The sequence below is a fragment of the Sylvia atricapilla genome, chromosome 22, assembly GCF_009819655.1.
Source record: "Sylvia atricapilla isolate bSylAtr1 chromosome 22, bSylAtr1.pri, whole genome shotgun sequence".
Taxonomy (NCBI): domain Eukaryota; kingdom Metazoa; phylum Chordata; class Aves; order Passeriformes; family Sylviidae; genus Sylvia; species Sylvia atricapilla.
This window is the reverse complement of record NC_089161.1, coordinates 3,012,234-3,029,335: the sequence shown is the minus strand read 5'-3', so window position 1 is coordinate 3,029,335 and position 17,102 is coordinate 3,012,234. Positions and strand designations below refer to the sequence as shown.

General features: G+C 55.2%; 1 protein-coding gene across 1 annotated transcript in view; it reads left to right on the top strand.

The window, feature by feature from the left end:
* The window catches only part of MEGF6 (multiple EGF like domains 6), a 37,489-nt gene that overhangs the window by 17,098 nt on the left and 3,289 nt on the right, over positions 1 to 17,102 (top strand). Inside the window, exons 7-30 of the mRNA XM_066334589.1 lie at positions 287 to 409; positions 1,180 to 1,302; positions 1,910 to 2,077; positions 2,300 to 2,431; positions 2,528 to 2,656; positions 4,314 to 4,442; positions 4,545 to 4,679; positions 5,872 to 6,006; positions 8,357 to 8,482; positions 9,406 to 9,537; positions 9,928 to 10,056; positions 10,341 to 10,472; positions 10,768 to 10,896; positions 11,439 to 11,567; positions 12,040 to 12,168; positions 12,424 to 12,552; positions 12,735 to 12,863; positions 14,119 to 14,247; positions 14,497 to 14,625; positions 15,256 to 15,387; positions 15,669 to 15,797; positions 16,350 to 16,478; positions 16,597 to 16,725; positions 16,887 to 17,015. Coding sequence (XP_066190686.1) covers positions 287 to 409; positions 1,180 to 1,302; positions 1,910 to 2,077; positions 2,300 to 2,431; positions 2,528 to 2,656; positions 4,314 to 4,442; positions 4,545 to 4,679; positions 5,872 to 6,006; positions 8,357 to 8,482; positions 9,406 to 9,537; positions 9,928 to 10,056; positions 10,341 to 10,472; positions 10,768 to 10,896; positions 11,439 to 11,567; positions 12,040 to 12,168; positions 12,424 to 12,552; positions 12,735 to 12,863; positions 14,119 to 14,247; positions 14,497 to 14,625; positions 15,256 to 15,387; positions 15,669 to 15,797; positions 16,350 to 16,478; positions 16,597 to 16,725; positions 16,887 to 17,015 — 3,144 coding nt within the window. The remainder of the gene's footprint in view (positions 1 to 286; positions 410 to 1,179; positions 1,303 to 1,909; positions 2,078 to 2,299; positions 2,432 to 2,527; positions 2,657 to 4,313; positions 4,443 to 4,544; positions 4,680 to 5,871; positions 6,007 to 8,356; positions 8,483 to 9,405; positions 9,538 to 9,927; positions 10,057 to 10,340; positions 10,473 to 10,767; positions 10,897 to 11,438; positions 11,568 to 12,039; positions 12,169 to 12,423; positions 12,553 to 12,734; positions 12,864 to 14,118; positions 14,248 to 14,496; positions 14,626 to 15,255; positions 15,388 to 15,668; positions 15,798 to 16,349; positions 16,479 to 16,596; positions 16,726 to 16,886; positions 17,016 to 17,102) is intronic.

Below are 17,102 nucleotides of genomic sequence, written 5' to 3'. Positions count from 1 at the left end.
CAGGAGGCAGTCAGGTGGAATCACCCTGCTTGTAAGGACACGAAACCTGTAACCACAATCCCCGACTGGGAGTCACACTGAACTTCCCTCAAGGACTCAGGATTCCTCCCTCGATGGGGAGGATGATCTGCTAACACTAATCTCTCCGATTCCAGGAGGAACTCGAGAATCCTGGCTCAGCATTTGGCAGCAGATCAGTAAAAGCTCACCAGAACTAGTCAGGGAGCAGTTTAACAGTTCCTGTCACCACTCTGCAGTGTATTAACACCCTTTGTTTCTCATTTAGATATCAACGAGTGTGACACCGGCTCTCACTGTTGTCAGCAAGACTGTTACAATTACCCTGGGGGCTACGAGTGCTCCTGCCACGCCGGGTACAGGCTCAGCACGGATGGCTGTGGCTGTGATGGTGAGTGCCAACACCTCACTGGGCTCCAGGCAAAGCCAGGGACACACAGGGAATAGGTCACTCTGCTTCTGATTTGCCTGTTATCACAGTTTTTTTAGTGTTGGGCAGCTCTAACCCCCACACTAAGCCCAGCCCGGCTGGAGAGAGGCAGTGGGATTTTTGATGAACACATCAAGGTCAGGCTGAGCTAACTCAAAAGTGAGCTGGCCCAGGCTGGACCTCATTAATTCACAAAAACCATTTGATTTTCAACTCCAGAGGGCAAGGCTGCCCATCACTTTCACCCAAGGGATGAAGACAAATAACAATGTCTGTATAAAACACAGCCAAGACGGTGACTAATGAAGCTTTTAATTAGGAGAACAAGAAATTGTCTTACCTGGTTATGAACAGCCAAGCATTTCTTCCAGTTTCTCCCAGCTCCTACCAGTTTTCCTGCCAGCTTTCTGATGAGTCACCTTTTCAACAGAAAGAATGTGGGGAAAAAAAATCCCCCTATTAATTGTTCTCACTTCCAAAGCTCTCAACAACATTTCCCAGGGGAAGGAGCCAAACACACCCACCTTTCCTACACAACTAATAATGGATGGGAACTGAAGCCCAACACGTTTTTTTGTTGAAACCCAGGCATCCCTGATCCCTGAGGTGGTTTAACTCCATTTTTAGAGTTGATAGCTTCACATATTTAGCAGAGTGGACACCTGCATGGCCAGGGATGGCTGGTCCCCTGTCACTGCTCCTGTCCCACTGGAGCCTCCCATGTTTTGTAGATGTGGATGAGTGCTCTGCAAACAACGGTGGGTGTGAACACACGTGTCAGAACCAGCCAGGGTCGTTCCAGTGTGGCTGTGACATTGGGCACAAGCTGGATGAAGACAGAAGGAGCTGCATCTGTAAGTGCCTTGTCTGAGCTGCCTCAGGCTGGGCAGGGGGACCCTCCCCTGCCTCCTGTCTGAACCAGGACCACCCAGACTGCAGCTCCCTAGCCCTGCACCTCACCTCTTTCAACTCCTTCACAGCATCTGAGCAGTGGCAGGGCCTCATCTCATCCCTGGAAAGCTATCCCAGACTGGACCAGTCCTGTTTCAGCCTTGATCACAGCACTGTCCAAAGAAGTGCAGGGAGTTCTGGCACAGCTACACCTCCAACAGCTACACATTCTGCAGTGATGGCTCCACACAGAGCCAGAGCCCCTTCCACAGCCACCAGCCCCTACAGCTTTTCCTTGTAAGAGATAATAGATCACTTATTTGTAGCAGTACAGAGATCTTGAGGACACAGACCTGACCTGGGCCCACCATAGCCAAAAAATCCCTGAACAAACCACCTGGGAAAGCTTTAGGGGAGTCAAAACAGGGCGAGATCAGTGCTGCAAACCCGAGACCCGCAGAGAGTTCTGGTTTCCCTTTGCTGTTGCAGAGGTCCTGCCCCACTGTTCACCTCTCAGAGACTTGTGTCCCTCCCCAGTGTGACACTGTCACCTCTGTCCCTGCTCCCCAGCCCTGGAGGACACGGTGGAGGCCCTGGATGGCCGGCGCCCCGTCATCCGCCCCATCCCTCACGTGGCCATCCTGCGAGATGAGTTCACCCAGCTCTTCAACGACGACTACGAGGAAGAGGAGGAGGAGATGGAAGCCCGAGGGGAGCACACGCTGTCAGAGAAATTCGGTGGGCATTTTGCAGCAGCGGTCAGTGCCATGCTTTGCTTGGAACTCTCCAGGAATAACCGTGCAGGCTGGGTTTATTTGGTGAACACACCAGGCGTGTGTTGAGTGCCTTTCCTGCGTTCAGCTCCGCTGCAGCCTCCACATGGGAGTTTCTCTGCCCAAACTCCCCACGATGCTGCAGCAGCCTGGGGGAGGTTGTCACCTGCAGTGCCTCTCGTTGCAGTCTGCCTGGAGCACACGTTTGGGCCCGACTGCAGCCTGACCTGTGACGACTGCAAGAACGGAGCCACCTGCACCGCCGAGGGCAGCGGCTGCCTCTGCCCGCCCGGCTGGACCGGCGTGCTCTGCAACCAGAGTGAGTGGCAGCTCTGGCCTCTGCTCTGGGGGTGCAGTGCATGCAGCCCTGCGAGGCTGGAGCAGGGCTGAGCCTCATCTCCCTCTCCCTCCCCAGCTTGCCCGGCCGGCACCTTTGGCAGCAACTGCAGCCAGAGCTGTCGGTGCCAGAACGGTGGCACCTGTGACCCTGCCACCGGCGCCTGCCGCTGCCCGCCAGGAGTGGCCGGAGAGCTCTGCCAGGACGGTGAGTCTGGTGTCCTCTCACCCTCTTTGTTGTGCTGGGGGCCATCCCTGTCCTTCTCTGTCCTGGTGTCAGTGTCTTAGCACTGTGAGGAGTGGTGCCATCCCTGTCCTTCTCCTTCCTGGTGTCAGTGTCTTAGCATTGTGAGGGCTGCTGCCATCACTGGATAGATTGCACCAGCCATTTATGGTTTACCAGCTGTTTATGGTTTATATATATTGGTTTTTATATATATAAACAAATATATATGTGTATTATGTATTATGGTTTATATATCTATATATATGTAGTTTATATGTATTATGGTTTATATATATATATAATACCATATTTATTATGGTTCTGGCCATCGCTGGTGCTGCTCTCTGATGTCCCAGATGTGCTCCTCTGAAGCCTGGGAGTGTTTCCTGTGGGATTCCCTTTACACTGGTCTTTTTGTAGCTGCTCATCAGCAGCATCTTTCAGCTTTCTTGTTGAACCATCCCAGTGAGAGCGGCTCAAACACATTCCTGCCCCATCTGAGTCCATCAGCCACTGAGTCTTGTGTGGAAAAATGTCATTTTAAAAAGCAAAAAGGAGTGGTAAATGGTACTCTTCCCCCACAAAACAGTGCTCCAGGTGTTCTGTCTTGTCTTTGCACTCAAAGATGTTTGTAGTCCCTATTCACTGCTCACCCATGACTGGAAGCAGAGATCTCTATTTCATGGGGCATTCAGTGGCAGACACGGGAAAGAATGTCAAACCCACAATTTCCATGGTTAATTTCCATGGAAACCATGGAGGTATTTTCCACCCAAAGCATTGGAAAGCTGGGACAGCAGTAGTTACCCAAAGGAGGTGTCACTGCTGGTGGTGCTTATTTCTCACTCCCAAAGGGTTAAAATTTGGGGGACATAATCTGAAAACCAGAAACGGGGAGACAATCAGAGATTCAGACAAAAGGACTTCAGTCACATGTTGGGAGCATGTGGGAACCATTACTGAAGGAGGAGAGTGAAGCAGAATGCAAATGAACACAAGAGATACCCCAACCCCTTCTTTCTCTAGGAAGGAGGTGTTTGAGGGGGGACAGAGAGAAAACAGGAAGGTAGAATTAAAATAAACAATGCAGAATTGCTCTGTTGTCCCTGGGTTGGCATTTCCTCTGCTCCTCTGTTTGCAGGGACAACACACGTGCTGCTGGGCAGCTGCTGGCCAGAGCACTCTGCTGACACAGCCTGTCTGCCATGTGCTTCCAATATCGAGATCTTTAGCATAACAGAGAAAAAACAATAATTTTATTCACTTAATAGTGCAAATATCCCTGTGGCTTTTCAACAGGAGCAGCCTCATGGGTTGCTTTCTCACAGAGGACAGCCTTGACCCCTCGGAGCCCTGTGGGTGTGTTATTTCTGTCCCAGCAGACTTGCTGGTCACAGTGAGTGCAGAGCTGATGGGTGCCCTGGAGCACCACGACAAGTGGCAGCAAGTGACATCCCCTGTGACAGTGCACAGCTGATTTGGAGCTGGTGCAGGGAATCTGGTGGCTCTCCCCGTGGCTGCATCCCTTCCCTGCCTGCATCCCCGGCCTCACACAGCTCTGGTCCCGGTGTGTTTCTCTCAATTACAATGACCTGCTGAAACTGGCTCATCTTCCCATGAGTCCTCTCTCTGTCACTAGGGTGCCCCAAGGGATTTTTCGGGAAGCACTGCAGGAAGAAGTGCAACTGTGCCAACCGGGGTCACTGCCATCGGATTTACGGAGCCTGTCTGTGTGATCCCGGCTTGTACGGCCGCTTCTGCCACTTGGGTATGTTTGTCCTCGTGGTTACCCTTGGGTTCCAGCCCTTCTGGGAGGGAGGTTCCTGCCCCTCACCCCGGGTCTCTGATCAGCTCTTCCCTTTCCCTGCAGCATGTCCCAAGTGGGCGTTTGGGGCTGGCTGCTCTCAGGAGTGTCAGTGCCTGCAGCTCAACTCGCGGGATTGTGATGCCAGGGATGGCTCCTGCCGCTGCAAACCCGGCTACCGTGGCCAGCGCTGCGAGCACAGTGAGTGAGAGGCACACACACAGCTCCAGCGGGGCTGGAAAACACCTCTGAGGTCTTTTCTGTGACCCAACACCACCTCATCACCCAGACCATGGCACTGAGTCTAGTCTCTCCTTGAACACCTCCAGGGATGGTGGCTCCACCGCCTCCCTGGGCAGCTCGTTCCCACACCTGAGCACCCTTTGTGAAGAACTTCCCCTAAAGTCCAGCCTCAACCTCCCCTGGTGCAGCTTAAGGCTTTGTCCTCTCGTTCTGCTGCTGTTCCATGGGAGCAGCTGACTCCACCTGGCTGCACCCTCCTGTCTGGGAGTTGTGGACAGTGATGAGGTCTCTCCTCCTCTTCTCCAGGAGAAACAACCCCAGCTTCCTCAGCCATTCCTCACAGGATTTGTCTCCCAGACCCCTCACCAGCCTTGTTGCCCTTCTCTGGACACGCTCCAGTCCCTCCATGTCCTTCCTAAATTGAGGGGCCCAGAACTGGACACAGCACTGGAGGTGCTGCCCAGCCAGTGCTGAGCACAGGGGAAGGATCACTGCCCTGCTCCTGGTGGCCACACGGTTCCTGATCCAGGCCAGGTGCCATTGGCCTTCTTGCCCCCCTGGGCACACTGCTGGCTCGTGTCCAGCTGCTGTCCATCAGTCCCCACAGGTCCCTTTCTGCCTGGGCACTGTCCAGCCTCCCTGTCCCCAGCCTGTAGCACTGCAGGGGTTGTTGTGGCCAAAGTGCAGGACCCGGTCCTTGGTCTTTTTAAACCTCATATCCCTGGATTTGTCCCATCTATCCAGCTTCTCCAGGTGCCTCTGCAGAGCCCTCCCACCCTTCAGCTGATCCACACTCACTCGCAGCTTGCTGTCATCTGGTTCTGTTCCCACAAAGCACCCCCAGGGCATCCCCCTTTCTCCTCCCATAGCCTCTTTTCCCCATTAATTCTCCCAGGGCAAAGCTCTGCTTGCTTTCCACCCTCCCAGGCTGTCTCACCTCTTGCTCACGCAGGAGCACAGTGTGCTCACACTCAGCCACGTTCAGTGGTCAGCAGGAGCTGTGTGGTGGCTGGGGACAGCTGTGACAGTGGGTGGTGGGGACAGCTGTGACAGTGGAGCTTGGAAGGACGCTCAGCACCCAGGACTGGGCTCTGCCAGGGGCAAGGAGTAATTTCAGAGCTTCTTTCTCTCTGATGATGGTTGTTCACAGGCTGTGACCCTGGGTATTATGGGGATGGCTGCAAGAGGAAGTGTAGCTGCTCTCCAGGAGTGCCCTGTGACCCTGTCACCGGGAAGTGTCACAAGGAGTGTCCCCCAGGCTACCACGGCGAGCACTGTGACCAAGGTAAGGCAGGGCAGCTCTGTGTGGGCTGGAAACTCACAAGTCCTCACAATTTTGCTTCACAAAATGACACAAAAGCACTTCCAGAATCCCCTGAGAGCCCCAGCCCACTGCAGATGATCTGATAGGTGGCCAGCAGAGACTTCAGGGGACACAGGAGCTGCCATCCACAGGTCTCTGTGAGATGCTTCTGCTTCTTTGAAGTGGCAGAGTGAATTCCCTTGTATAAAATGAGCCTGATTCAGAAAATGAGAGCAAAGTCTCACTTCCCCCCGCCACTGGATATCTCTGGGTTGGTAGGTGGAGGTGATTGGGATCTAATTATCTTTCCCTGGCCTTGATGTCTTTTCCCTTCCAGGCAATCTCTGCCCAGCACAGCAGTATCACAATTTCTGCTCTGTTCTATAGTCCTCATTGAAACTCTGTTTCATCTGCAAGGGCAAAGGCACTTTGCACTGCTAGTAAAATTTTACATTTGATTTACATTAGGATTCAAACTTCTCCCTCTTTATGAACCTCCCTGGAGCAGTTTTGTGCTCTTGCCATGAAGGGCCAGTTGATGGGACGGGGACTGAACTGCCCAGCTCTGGGTATGTCTAACTGTGTCCAACACTCAGGCTCTAAGGGTGCAGAATTCAAGATCCTGGGGGTGGTTTGTGTGCCAGAGAGCTTCACTTTGGGCAGACAAAGGTGCTTTGAGAGAACCTAAAGGCAGTGAGTCATTGGCACGAGGTGATGATTACAAAATATGAACACGGTGCTTGGAAAAGAGTAAGTTCTGCCAACCGCAGAGCTGAGTGGCAACTGAAAAATCAACTCACTCCTGCTCTTGTAAGGCTGGGGCCTCCTGAACCCACTTCAGCTGGGTCCTGCAGAAAATGCAAAAAAGTTGGATACTTGAAGACAGACTGAGCAGCAGAAGACACTGCATGGAGAGGGTTGGAAGTGGCCAGCATCTGGATTTGGATTGGAGCTTCCCGGGAGTTTCTGCACTGATGTTCAGCCAAGCACTGCTTCACCCCAGCCCAGAAGCTGCAACCATCAGCCTCACTCATCTGCCAGCACAGGGTCGTGGTGCAGAGCCCCATCTCTGACAGGGCTTGGTCGGCACAAGAGCTGCAGAAAGCAGCAAAAATCCCAGTGCAAGTGCTACCATAGCGCTGGCAGGAGAGATGGGAGCAACTCCTGCAGGGCTGTGCTCCCTGACAGGGTCTGACAGCCCTGAGCCCCCCGTGGTGGGATTCTGTGGCCCCTGGAGCCCTGTCAGGCTGGGTGCTCCTGCTCAGGATATTTTTAAAAAGGGTAAGAAAGGAGCTGAAGGCTGTAGGAGCAGGGGGGGGAGTCACAGGAAATAACACAAATATTTGTATAGAAATAGTAGGCTCTTGGCTGTTGTTCGGCTCTGGAAATTATTAAAGGGTGAAGACAAACATCTGCCATCAATTAGCAAAGAGGAGGAATAACAAAAACTCCACTGTGTCGCTGGAAATCGAGGCGCTGCGTTTCCTCCGCGGTTTGTCAGTGCCGGTGTGTTCGCCTCTGCTGAGGCTTTACAGAACATTGGCTGGGGTGACCGTGGAGCTCTTGGGGGGGAACTCAGAGGGGATTTAAGGATCTTTGCTCTGGGGCCCTCAGTTTGCATGTCACCAGCTGGTTGCTGAATTGTGGCACGGGGTACAAAGATGAAACCAATCTGGGATCAGCAGAACCATCTAGAGCAGAGGGAAGGATATATTCCTGCTTTGGACGAGGATGTTTCTTCTTTCCTGCTTTTCATCTGTGTCCTGCTGCAAACCTGGCTGCTGCTTAAAATCCTGGTGCTCAGATCCTGGAAGCATTCAGCCAGGGAGGTAAAAACCCTCACAGCATCTTAGAAAAGCCAAGGGGTGGTTTGGTTTGGGGCTGTGACCCCACTGTTCTCCACCTCAGCTCAGAGACAGCAGGGTGGCTTGGGCAAAGTCCTTGTCCAAAGACTGGAGACCAACTTGGCCTCAGCTTTTGGGCATGTGAGTGGTCACTCTTGCACAAAGAAATATTTGTTGAAAGGACACACAACAAGAGAGAACTGACAGGCAGACAGACCAGGGTGGCAGTGGCAATGCTGGAGGTGACCAATGTGGCTCACAGAGTGGTCACACCCAGGCTCACGGGTTCATTCATCTTGGAAAAGACCTCCAAGATCACCAAGTCCAACCTTTGAGCAAACACCACCATGCCCAGTAAACCGTGAGCGCAGGTGGGAACCTCTCACACCCACAGACCCAGAGGCTCCTCCAGCCTGCAGGGCCAGGTTGGTAAAATGCTCTTTTACTTTACCTTGAGGGGAAGTTCTGACCCTGCTGTTCTCCCACAGAGTGCCCTGAAGGGACATTTGGGCCAGGCTGTCAGCATTCCTGTGCCTGTGGAGAAGCATCCTGTGACAGGAGCACGGGGCAGTGCCACTGCCCACCTGGCTGGACAGGACACGACTGTGCCCAAGGTGAGCGTGGGCAGCAGAGCACACACTCAGGGATTGTGGTGTAGAAGGAGGGATTTAGGTGTAGACCTATTGCTTTCCTTTTGCTAAAAATCATTTTAAAAACACCCAGCGCAGTCAGAATCATCTTTGTGAAAAATTAGGAGAAATTGCAGCTTTTGATGGTGAGTCTTAAACAACACAATGAAAAAGATGAAGATGTTTTTGGTCGTCAGAGTCCTCAGTGTAGGAGAGGAACCTTTCTTTATTGATGCATGTTTTTTTTTTTTTTATTGCCTTCACCAGATTACTCTTTAACTGCTGGAAAACTAGAGAGTCTGAAATTGAAAGCTTTTGCATGATTCTGCAGTATTGCAGCAGCTGGAAGGTATTAGTCACATCGAGATGTCCTGCTCCTAAGAATTTGGCTGAGCAATGAAACTACGTGTGCACAGTGCTTACCATACATTTCAAGCTGCCTTTTTTTCCATGCCCTGGAGCAGCTTTGGACCAGTTGGAGAAGGATTCTTGCCCTGGTTTTAGCAGTTTAGCCTTTTGCTCCTTCTTTGCAACTCCCAGCGGGTCCTGGAGCAGTGACTGATGTGCTGTCCATGGTGTGACAGCAGCTGGGGAGTCCCTGTGCCAGCAGCACCATTTCCCACTGAGGAGCCCTTGGAGCTCCCTGCAAGTGGATGCAAATCCAAAACCGGCATGAAAATCCTGGAGTGAGCTCAGAGTAGCACTTAGAGAGGGCTCACACGCTGCCTGTGGAACAGGCACGGCCGTGCTGTGCTCTCTGGTAGCCACGTGCTGTGAACAAAAGTCCAAAAATGTCCTGCATGAGCACGGCAGTGACGGCAAGAGGGAGCCCAAAAGGTCGCACATTTCCCTCTGCCACCTCGCCTCTGATCCTGGTGCTGTGTGTTCTCTGTCTGCTCACGCTCCAGCTTGCCCTGGGGGTCTCTGGGGGCCGGGCTGCCAGGAGATCTGCCCTGACTGTGCCAACAACGCCAGCTGTGACCCCGCCACCGGAGCCTGTCTGTGCCCGCCTGGCTACACTGGCCAGCGCTGCCAGGATGGTGAGTGCAGCCTGGGGTGGGTCCCTCAGCTGGAATGTCCATCTCCAGCTGCAGTGGGGGTATTTCAGCTGAGCTGAAATAGCATCCAGCGAGTGGAGCATCCAGTGAGTGACCAGACACTGCCACGCTCAGCAGGGCAGGCTGGGCACCGTGCACATCTCTGTTTTCCCACTCATTGGGGTGCAGGCTGGGGAATTCAAAGTCCCTCTCCACTGTGGTAACTTCTGCAGTAGGAGAAAGGGAGGCAAAATGCTGAGCCCCTCATCCCGTTCAGCACCTGCACTCAGGGTGTCAGAGCTGTGTCAGTGCTCATGACTCTGCCACCAGCAGCTCTGCTGAGGGCCAAGGTTCCAGGAGCCACCTGCAGTCCCTCCCTGTTTCCCTTGGCAGTGTGTCCACCCGGCTGGTTCGGCCCTGACTGCCAGCTGAGCTGCAGCTGTGGGAACGAGGGACATTGCCATCCGGTGACGGGGACGTGCAGCTGCCCGCCTGGCTGGACAGGGTACCACTGCCAGCGAGGTACAGCACCTGTGCTCTGTCACCCTCACCCCAGGGCCACTCTGGCCTCTGCCAACCATTGCTCTGTTCTTGTCTTCATGCCATGCCTCTGCCAGGAAAATCTCTCTGAAATCCTTTTGGTCTCTTTTCTCTGTCTGTCCGAGGCTGGCAGTGCCACTGGCCTCTCTGCAGCCGTGTTTGTCCCTGTGCCCAAGGGACACTGTGCCAGCTGGTGAAGGCAGCTCTGGGCCCACGCTGTGCCCTTGGGCACACATCAGTGATGGGCTCCTGCTGTGTTTTTCCAGCCTGTGACCTGGGGCACTGGGGCCCTGACTGTGCCCACACCTGCAACTGCAGCAACAGCGACGGCAGCTGCAGCGCCGAGACCGGGCAGTGCCTGTGCGACGCCGGGTACACGGGCACCCACTGTGAGCAGAGTGAGTGCTGCCCCTGCCCTGCCTGCCTTCACACCCAGCCAGGGGCTCAGGTGGTCAGGGAAAGGCACAGCTCCAGCCCCGTCCCCTTCCCTGGCTGTGACGCTGATCCTGTCCCCAGGGTGGCTGGGTGATGTGAGTACGCACTTGTAAAGGGGCAGGTTAGAACCCACTCGTTGTTATAAAAAAAGAGCAGCTGCCAGGTATTTTTTATTCCATTCACAATCCAAGCCCCTGCCTTAGGATAGCTTCTCTGGGATCCAGGAAAGGACAGACTCCTCAATCTCCTTTCTTTCAGAGTGCCCAGAAGGGTGGTTTGGGCTGGGCTGTCGGCACCAGTGTCAGTGTGACAATGGAGCCACCTGTGACCATGTCAGTGGGGCCTGTACCTGCAGCCCGGGCTGGAGAGGAACCTTCTGTGAGCACGGTGAGTACCTGACCCTGAGGACCAGGGCTCCATCCCAGAGGGTTTGTGCTCCCTGTCTGACTTTGTTATCCCATTACAGCAAAGAGAATTCCTCAGGATGGTCATGGAGGGAACAACAAGTCTGCAAGCTGCTGTCTCTGGTTTTATTTCTGGAGGGAAAAGGTCTAGGGAAAAAAACCCAAAAAACTATGAAAATCTAAATAATAGGTGGCCCCGTGCTTACACAGCTGCTGTGGTCACCCAAGGGTGTACATGTTGCACACAGGGTATTGGAGCAGCTCCTTGGAGGGGACCCTGGAGCAGGGATCCAGCTCCCCCAGCAGCCTCTCTGTGGTCAGGAACCTCAAGACATCACTCTCCTGATCCACCACTGCCATCTCCTGTACCTGGAATGTCCACAGTGGACTCACATCCAATATCTGCAGCCCTTAGCTGTCACACTGGTGCATCCTCACATTTGCCAACAAGGGGCAGGCACCTTTTCCTGCTGGGAGGGCTCCAGCTCTGCATTTTGTGTGGATTTTCTCCTTTGTTTCCTACAGCCTGCCCTGATGGATTTTATGGCCTGGAGTGCCGACAGGCCTGTGACTGCCTGAATGGTGCCCACTGTGACCCTGTGACAGGACAGTGCCAGTGTCCCCCGGGCTGGACTGGCCCTCGCTGTGCCCAGGGTGGGTGTCTGTGCCCAGGGTGGGTTTCTGTGCCCAGGGTGGGTGTCTGTGCCCAGGGTAGGTGTCGGTGGGAGGTGCCCACCCTGCTCTCCATGGGCACTTGGTTGCCAGGGTTGTCTCGGCTGCCAGGTCATAGGAACTGGAGATCTGGTTTGTCCCCATTCATGATTTTGTCCATGTGGAATTTAATTTGGGTTCAGACTGGGGGGCTCTGCCTGAGCATGTTGTGGTTGGATGAAATGAGGACTTGGGCATCCAGCAAAAGTGCTTCCAAACAGACAGAGGGTGTAACAGTGATGGTAGCAGTGTCTGTGTTCGGATGTCAGGCATGTAGGACACGTTATTTCCCTATAACAGCACTAAACACAGCAGCCACCCACCACTGACAGATCCTCTCCCAGCCCTTGGGAGAGTTGGTAGGAGCCTGGCTGTTGTAATTCCCACCATTCCTGCCTGCTCTGCTCCCCTGCAGCGTGCCAGAAGAACAGGTATGGCCAGAACTGCAGCCAGACCTGCCACTGCTTCAACAATGCCACCTGCAGCCACATCAATGGCCACTGCTTCTGCTCAGAGGGGTGGACAGGACCCTCGTGCCAGCAAGGTAACCCTTCCCAGCCCAGCCTGCTTCCCCTGCCATTCCTCGGGGTGAGTGGAACGCTGCTGCCTCTCACTTGAGCTGGTGAAATACCAAAAGTTGTTTTGTGGGCAGCTGAGCAGCCTTGGAGGTGTCATTGGCTCCTCTGGCATCAAAATCAGTGTTGCTCTGTATCAGACTATCCACTCACGGCTCTGGCAGGGTGACACAAGCCTCCAGAGCTGTGTCCTGACCGGGATGTTTGCCCTGTTTCTCCCTCAGCCTGCCCGGCGGGTTTTTACGGGAGGAGCTGCCAGCAGCGCTGCCTCTGCCAGAACGGTGGCACCTGTGACCCGGCCACGGGGGCCTGTGCTTGTCCCGCGGGCTGGACGGGGCTGGCCTGCGAGCTGGGTGAGGAAACAGCCTGGGAAACACCTCTGGGGCGAACAGGTCCTGGTTTGGAATGATTTTCCTGTGGAGGTTGGAGGTGACATGGAAGGGGTTGGGTGCACGGTCCTTCCTGTGTGTGTGCGGGGCGGTGGGAGCTGCGAGGGGGGTTACCAGGACAGTGTCTCACCCTGTGTCTCTGCCAGCCTGTGCCCAGGGACAGCATGGCCTGGACTGCCAGCAGCACTGTGAGTGCCAGCACGGGGGGCTCTGTGACCGCCAGACAGGACACTGCCTCTGCCAGCCCGGCTGGACCGGCCACAAGTGCGAGAGACGTGAGTGGGGCACGTGGGGGCTGCTCTGGGCATCGACGGCTCTGTCAGCACCTGGTGCTGCACAGGGAGGGTCTGGGGGCTTAAGCAAAGACATAAAATTCAGATTTCAGCAAGCAGGGAGCTGGCAGTGCCATGGGTTTGGCTGTGCCCCGGGTTTGCCCATTGCTGCGCTTTCTCCTTCCATTGAATCACGGAGGGGTTTGGGTGGGAAGGGACCTTAAAGAGCATCCAGTTCAAATCCTAGCTGGTTCCTGTGGTCTGAGGGCTGTCCTGAAAGGGCTGGTGTGCTGGTGGGAGGGGGGTGGGATTCCCAAAGGCACAGAGCCCCAGGCATCCGTGCAAAACCACAGGCTCCAGGCAGGAATGAAGACAGGGCAGCAACCCTGTGTGGTGAAACCAAAATGCCAAAGGAGGTCCTTCCTCTGCCACAATTACTTTAAGGGTAAAAGTGGATTATCCCCTTTCCATTCTTCCTTCTGTGTGTCCCTGTATCACACTGACCCTCAGGGCCTGGCTTTTGTCCCATGGCATCTGTCCCTTGGTGGCTCTGTGTCTGCTGTGCCCTTAGATGTGTCACACAGCCTGGCAATCTGCTCCCCATGAGGAAGGGTTTGAAAAGGCTCTTGGCCTTCAGAGCGGTGACAGGGACTTCATCTCATTTCAGCACACCAAGCAGAGATCCAAAAGCTTGTTCCATTCTGGGGTCATGACACCTCAGCTTGGCACATCCTTAAATCAGGGTGTAAAGTCCAGTGGCAGCACTTGCCAGCTGACATGTGGCACAAGGGAGCTGCCACCAGAGCCTCAGCTGCCACCGGCCACTCTCAGGTTTCCTGCTGGGAATGTTTTTCCCTTTAGGAAGCTGTAAACAGCTCTGCTGGCAGCTGAGGCTTGGCCACACAAATCACCTCACTGGATCCTGCCACATCCTGAGGGACAGTGTCCCCTCCCAGCATTGTGACATGCTCCCAGAACCCCACACAGCCTCAGCAGCACTGGGCACCAGGCAGTGTTAAGCACTTCTATAATTTATTTCCATAAAAATTAATGAAGAAACCCACCCAAAAGGTAGACTTTATGTTTTATTTTAAAAGAACCAAGTTGGGGTCCTGTCAGCTCCCCATGGCTGTATTTCAAGCTGCCTGTGTGTGCACAAGAGACAGACCCAGCCAGCTGTGGAGCTACTGGGAAAAAAGCCCCCCAAAGTCACTTTTTTGTGCAACTTATCCTCTCTGCTGTGTTTTCCTCCCTGAAGCTTGTCCGGAGGGGCTGTTTGGGGCACGCTGTGAGGAGCTCTGTGACTGTGGGGACAACGTCTCGTGCCACCACATCACTGGTGCTTGTGACTGCCCCGGTGGCTGGAGAGGCCGGCGCTGTGAGAAAGGTGAGGAACATCCCTGGGTAAGGGAAACCCAGGGAAACATCAGCTGCTCCAGAGCCTGGGAAGAGGGAAACTTCATTTTTAATGAGAATTACGAGTCGTGGCAAAATATTTTGAGGCTGTGACACAAGATGCTGCTGGGCTGGCTTGGCTCTGGGGCAGGAGCCTCTCGGATTCTGATGCCTTCCAGGCCTAAGCAACAACTTAAAATCCAGGCAGGAGACTGACATCCCGCTGTTTGTTTTCCCACAGCCTGCCTGCCAGGTTTCTTTGGGAAGAACTGTGCCAGTGGCTGTGCCTGTCCCCTGGGAGTGCCCTGTCACCATGTCACCGGCCAGTGCGGCTGCCCGCCAGGACTGACCGGCTCTGGATGTGAAAAACGTACGGAGATGGGAATGATCCTCCTGCAGCTCTGCTGCCAGGCTCTGGGAACGTGATGGGTCAAGCAATTCCTACAGAAAATAGAAGGGGAAAAAAATATATATAAACAAGGGAAAACAGCCCGAGAGCAGAGCTGTGCCAAGGAGCAACTCCCAGTCTGGCAGCTGGGTGCATGCCTGCGGAATGTTAGCGGGGCAGAGGGAGCCAAGTGGGAAATCAGAGCTGGGGATTTATCCAGAGGATTAGCAATAAATCACGATTTAAATGAGCTCCTGTGGGTATGAGCAAGTCTGGAAGAGACAGTGGTGTGTGAGCACATTCCTTACGCTGAGGACAGTGCTGGGTTTGCCATCTCTGTGTGTGGAGCTTGCAGAAATGGGAGGGCAGGTAGGGCTGGCACAGCAAAAGGCATCTAATGCATTTAAGTACTTGCCTTTCCTTTCGATCCAAGTATTTCCTGGAGTGAAGGAACCTTTTGCATGAGAGTCCCTTTGCTTTTTGGGTGGCAGAGAAATTTACTGCCATAAAAGGCTCTCTAAATCCTAGCTTAAAATAGAATATTTTATAGAAAGCCTTGCAGAGAGCAGGGGGATGGCTCCTGAGCCACCTTGGTGCCCTGTCTCCTCACAGCCTGCCTGCCAGGGACCTTCGGGGAGGGCTGTGCTCAGATCTGCCAGTGTCCTGGAGCCACCCAGGAATGTCACCCTGTCACCGGGGCATGTGTCTGCCCTCCCGGTTTCCACGGTCCCGACTGCCAGCTGGGTGAGTCCTGGTCCCTCTGCATCCCCTCTGCAGGCTGTCCCATCCCGAAATCCCGGTGCCATGAGGGATGTGTGTGTGTTGAGTTCTGAGTGCTTTGGGGCTGCTCTGTGTGACAGAACGGATCAGAACCCCAGCGATGGTGCCAGCCTGGCACAGCCCGCTCCCAGCCGAGCTCCTCACCTCCTCCCGGGTGAAACATCCGTGCCAGCCCACCTGGTGGCTTTTCCCGGGATTGTTGTCGTGTTTTGAAGCACTGAGGCCGCTGTTTTTTGTCCCCTCAGAGTGTTCCCCGGGGCGGTACGGCCGGGACTGCGAGAGGCGGTGTCGATGCAAGAACGGCGGCCGGTGTGACACCGCCACCGGGATGTGCCACTGTCCCGCCGGCTTCATCGGCGCCGACTGCGGCATCGGTGAGCGCTGCTGCAGCCAGACGGGCCGGGGCAGCCGGGGAGCCTCCTCAGGGGGACGTGAGGGGTGGGAGATGCAGAACCTGCCCGCAGAAAGGCTGCTGAGCCTGCGGAGGATGAGCAGCAGACCGGAGACTGATTCCTGAGCAAAGCTCCTCGTGTCCTTTGTCCACCTGTCCTGGAGGCAGTGTCCCCTCCTGCTGTGTCCCAGGGAAGGGCCCTGCAGGTGACCGTGTTTGCTGTGTGCCTTAGCCACGGAAACATTTTTCTGCTCTGTTTATTTTATGATAAAGTGATTTCTCCTGACACAGCCGTGCCTTTGCTGCACTTCTGTACTTAGTGGGAGGTGTCCCTGCCCACGGCAAGGGAGTCGGAAACAGATGATCTTTAAGGTTTCTTCCAACCCAAACCATTCCATGATTCTCTGGCACAGCAGGGCAGGGCTGGAGGTTCATTCTACTTCCCATCCCCTCAGCTCCAGTGCTGTGTAAAACTTTCCCTCTCCCACCTCCCACTTCTCCAGCTTTGGCCTGACTGAGGTTTTTCTCCCTCCAGGATGTCCCGCTGGCCGCTACGGCCAGGACTGTGCAGGGCTGTGCCCCTGTGGGGCCGGTGTCCCCTGTCACCCTGTCACCGGGGACTGCGTGTGCCCTCCAGGCAGAGCTGGCCCCACCTGTGAGCAAGGCAAGTGTGGGCTCGGGACTGTCAGGCAGGAAAGGAGAGATCCTGGGCACTGGTTTCCTTGCCCTGAGGTCTCTGCTCGTGGTCCCTGTGCCCACGGCCGCTGCCTCTGGCCCCGCAGGTTGTGAGCGGCACCGGTACGGGCCGGGCTGCCAGCAGCCCTGCTCCTGCCTCAACGGGGGACTCTGTGACACCGCCGACGGCTCCTGCACGTGTGCACCGGGCTGGACCGGGAAATCCTGCGAATTAGGTAACCCTGGCCCGGACGGATCGTTCCGTCCCGACCCGGTGACTGTGGAGCTCACACCCTGGGTCCAGTTATCCCTGCCGCGCCAGCCGTGCAGTAGCACAGCCCTCTGAAGCGCTGGTGTGGGGCTGCTGAGCAGCTCTGCCGCTCCCTCTCGCCCGCAGAATGCCCTCCGGGGATGTTCGGTGCCTCCTGCCAGCTGCGCTGCTCCTGCCTGCACAATGCCACCTGCCACCCGGCCACCGGCGCCTGCCGCTGTCCCGCCGGCCACTACGGACCCCTGTGCGAGCACAGTGAGTGGTGGCGGCGGGGACACCCTCGGCTTGGGCCCTGGGGGGTTTCTAAAGCTCGTCCGGAGAGCAGGACCGCAGGGCACGGGT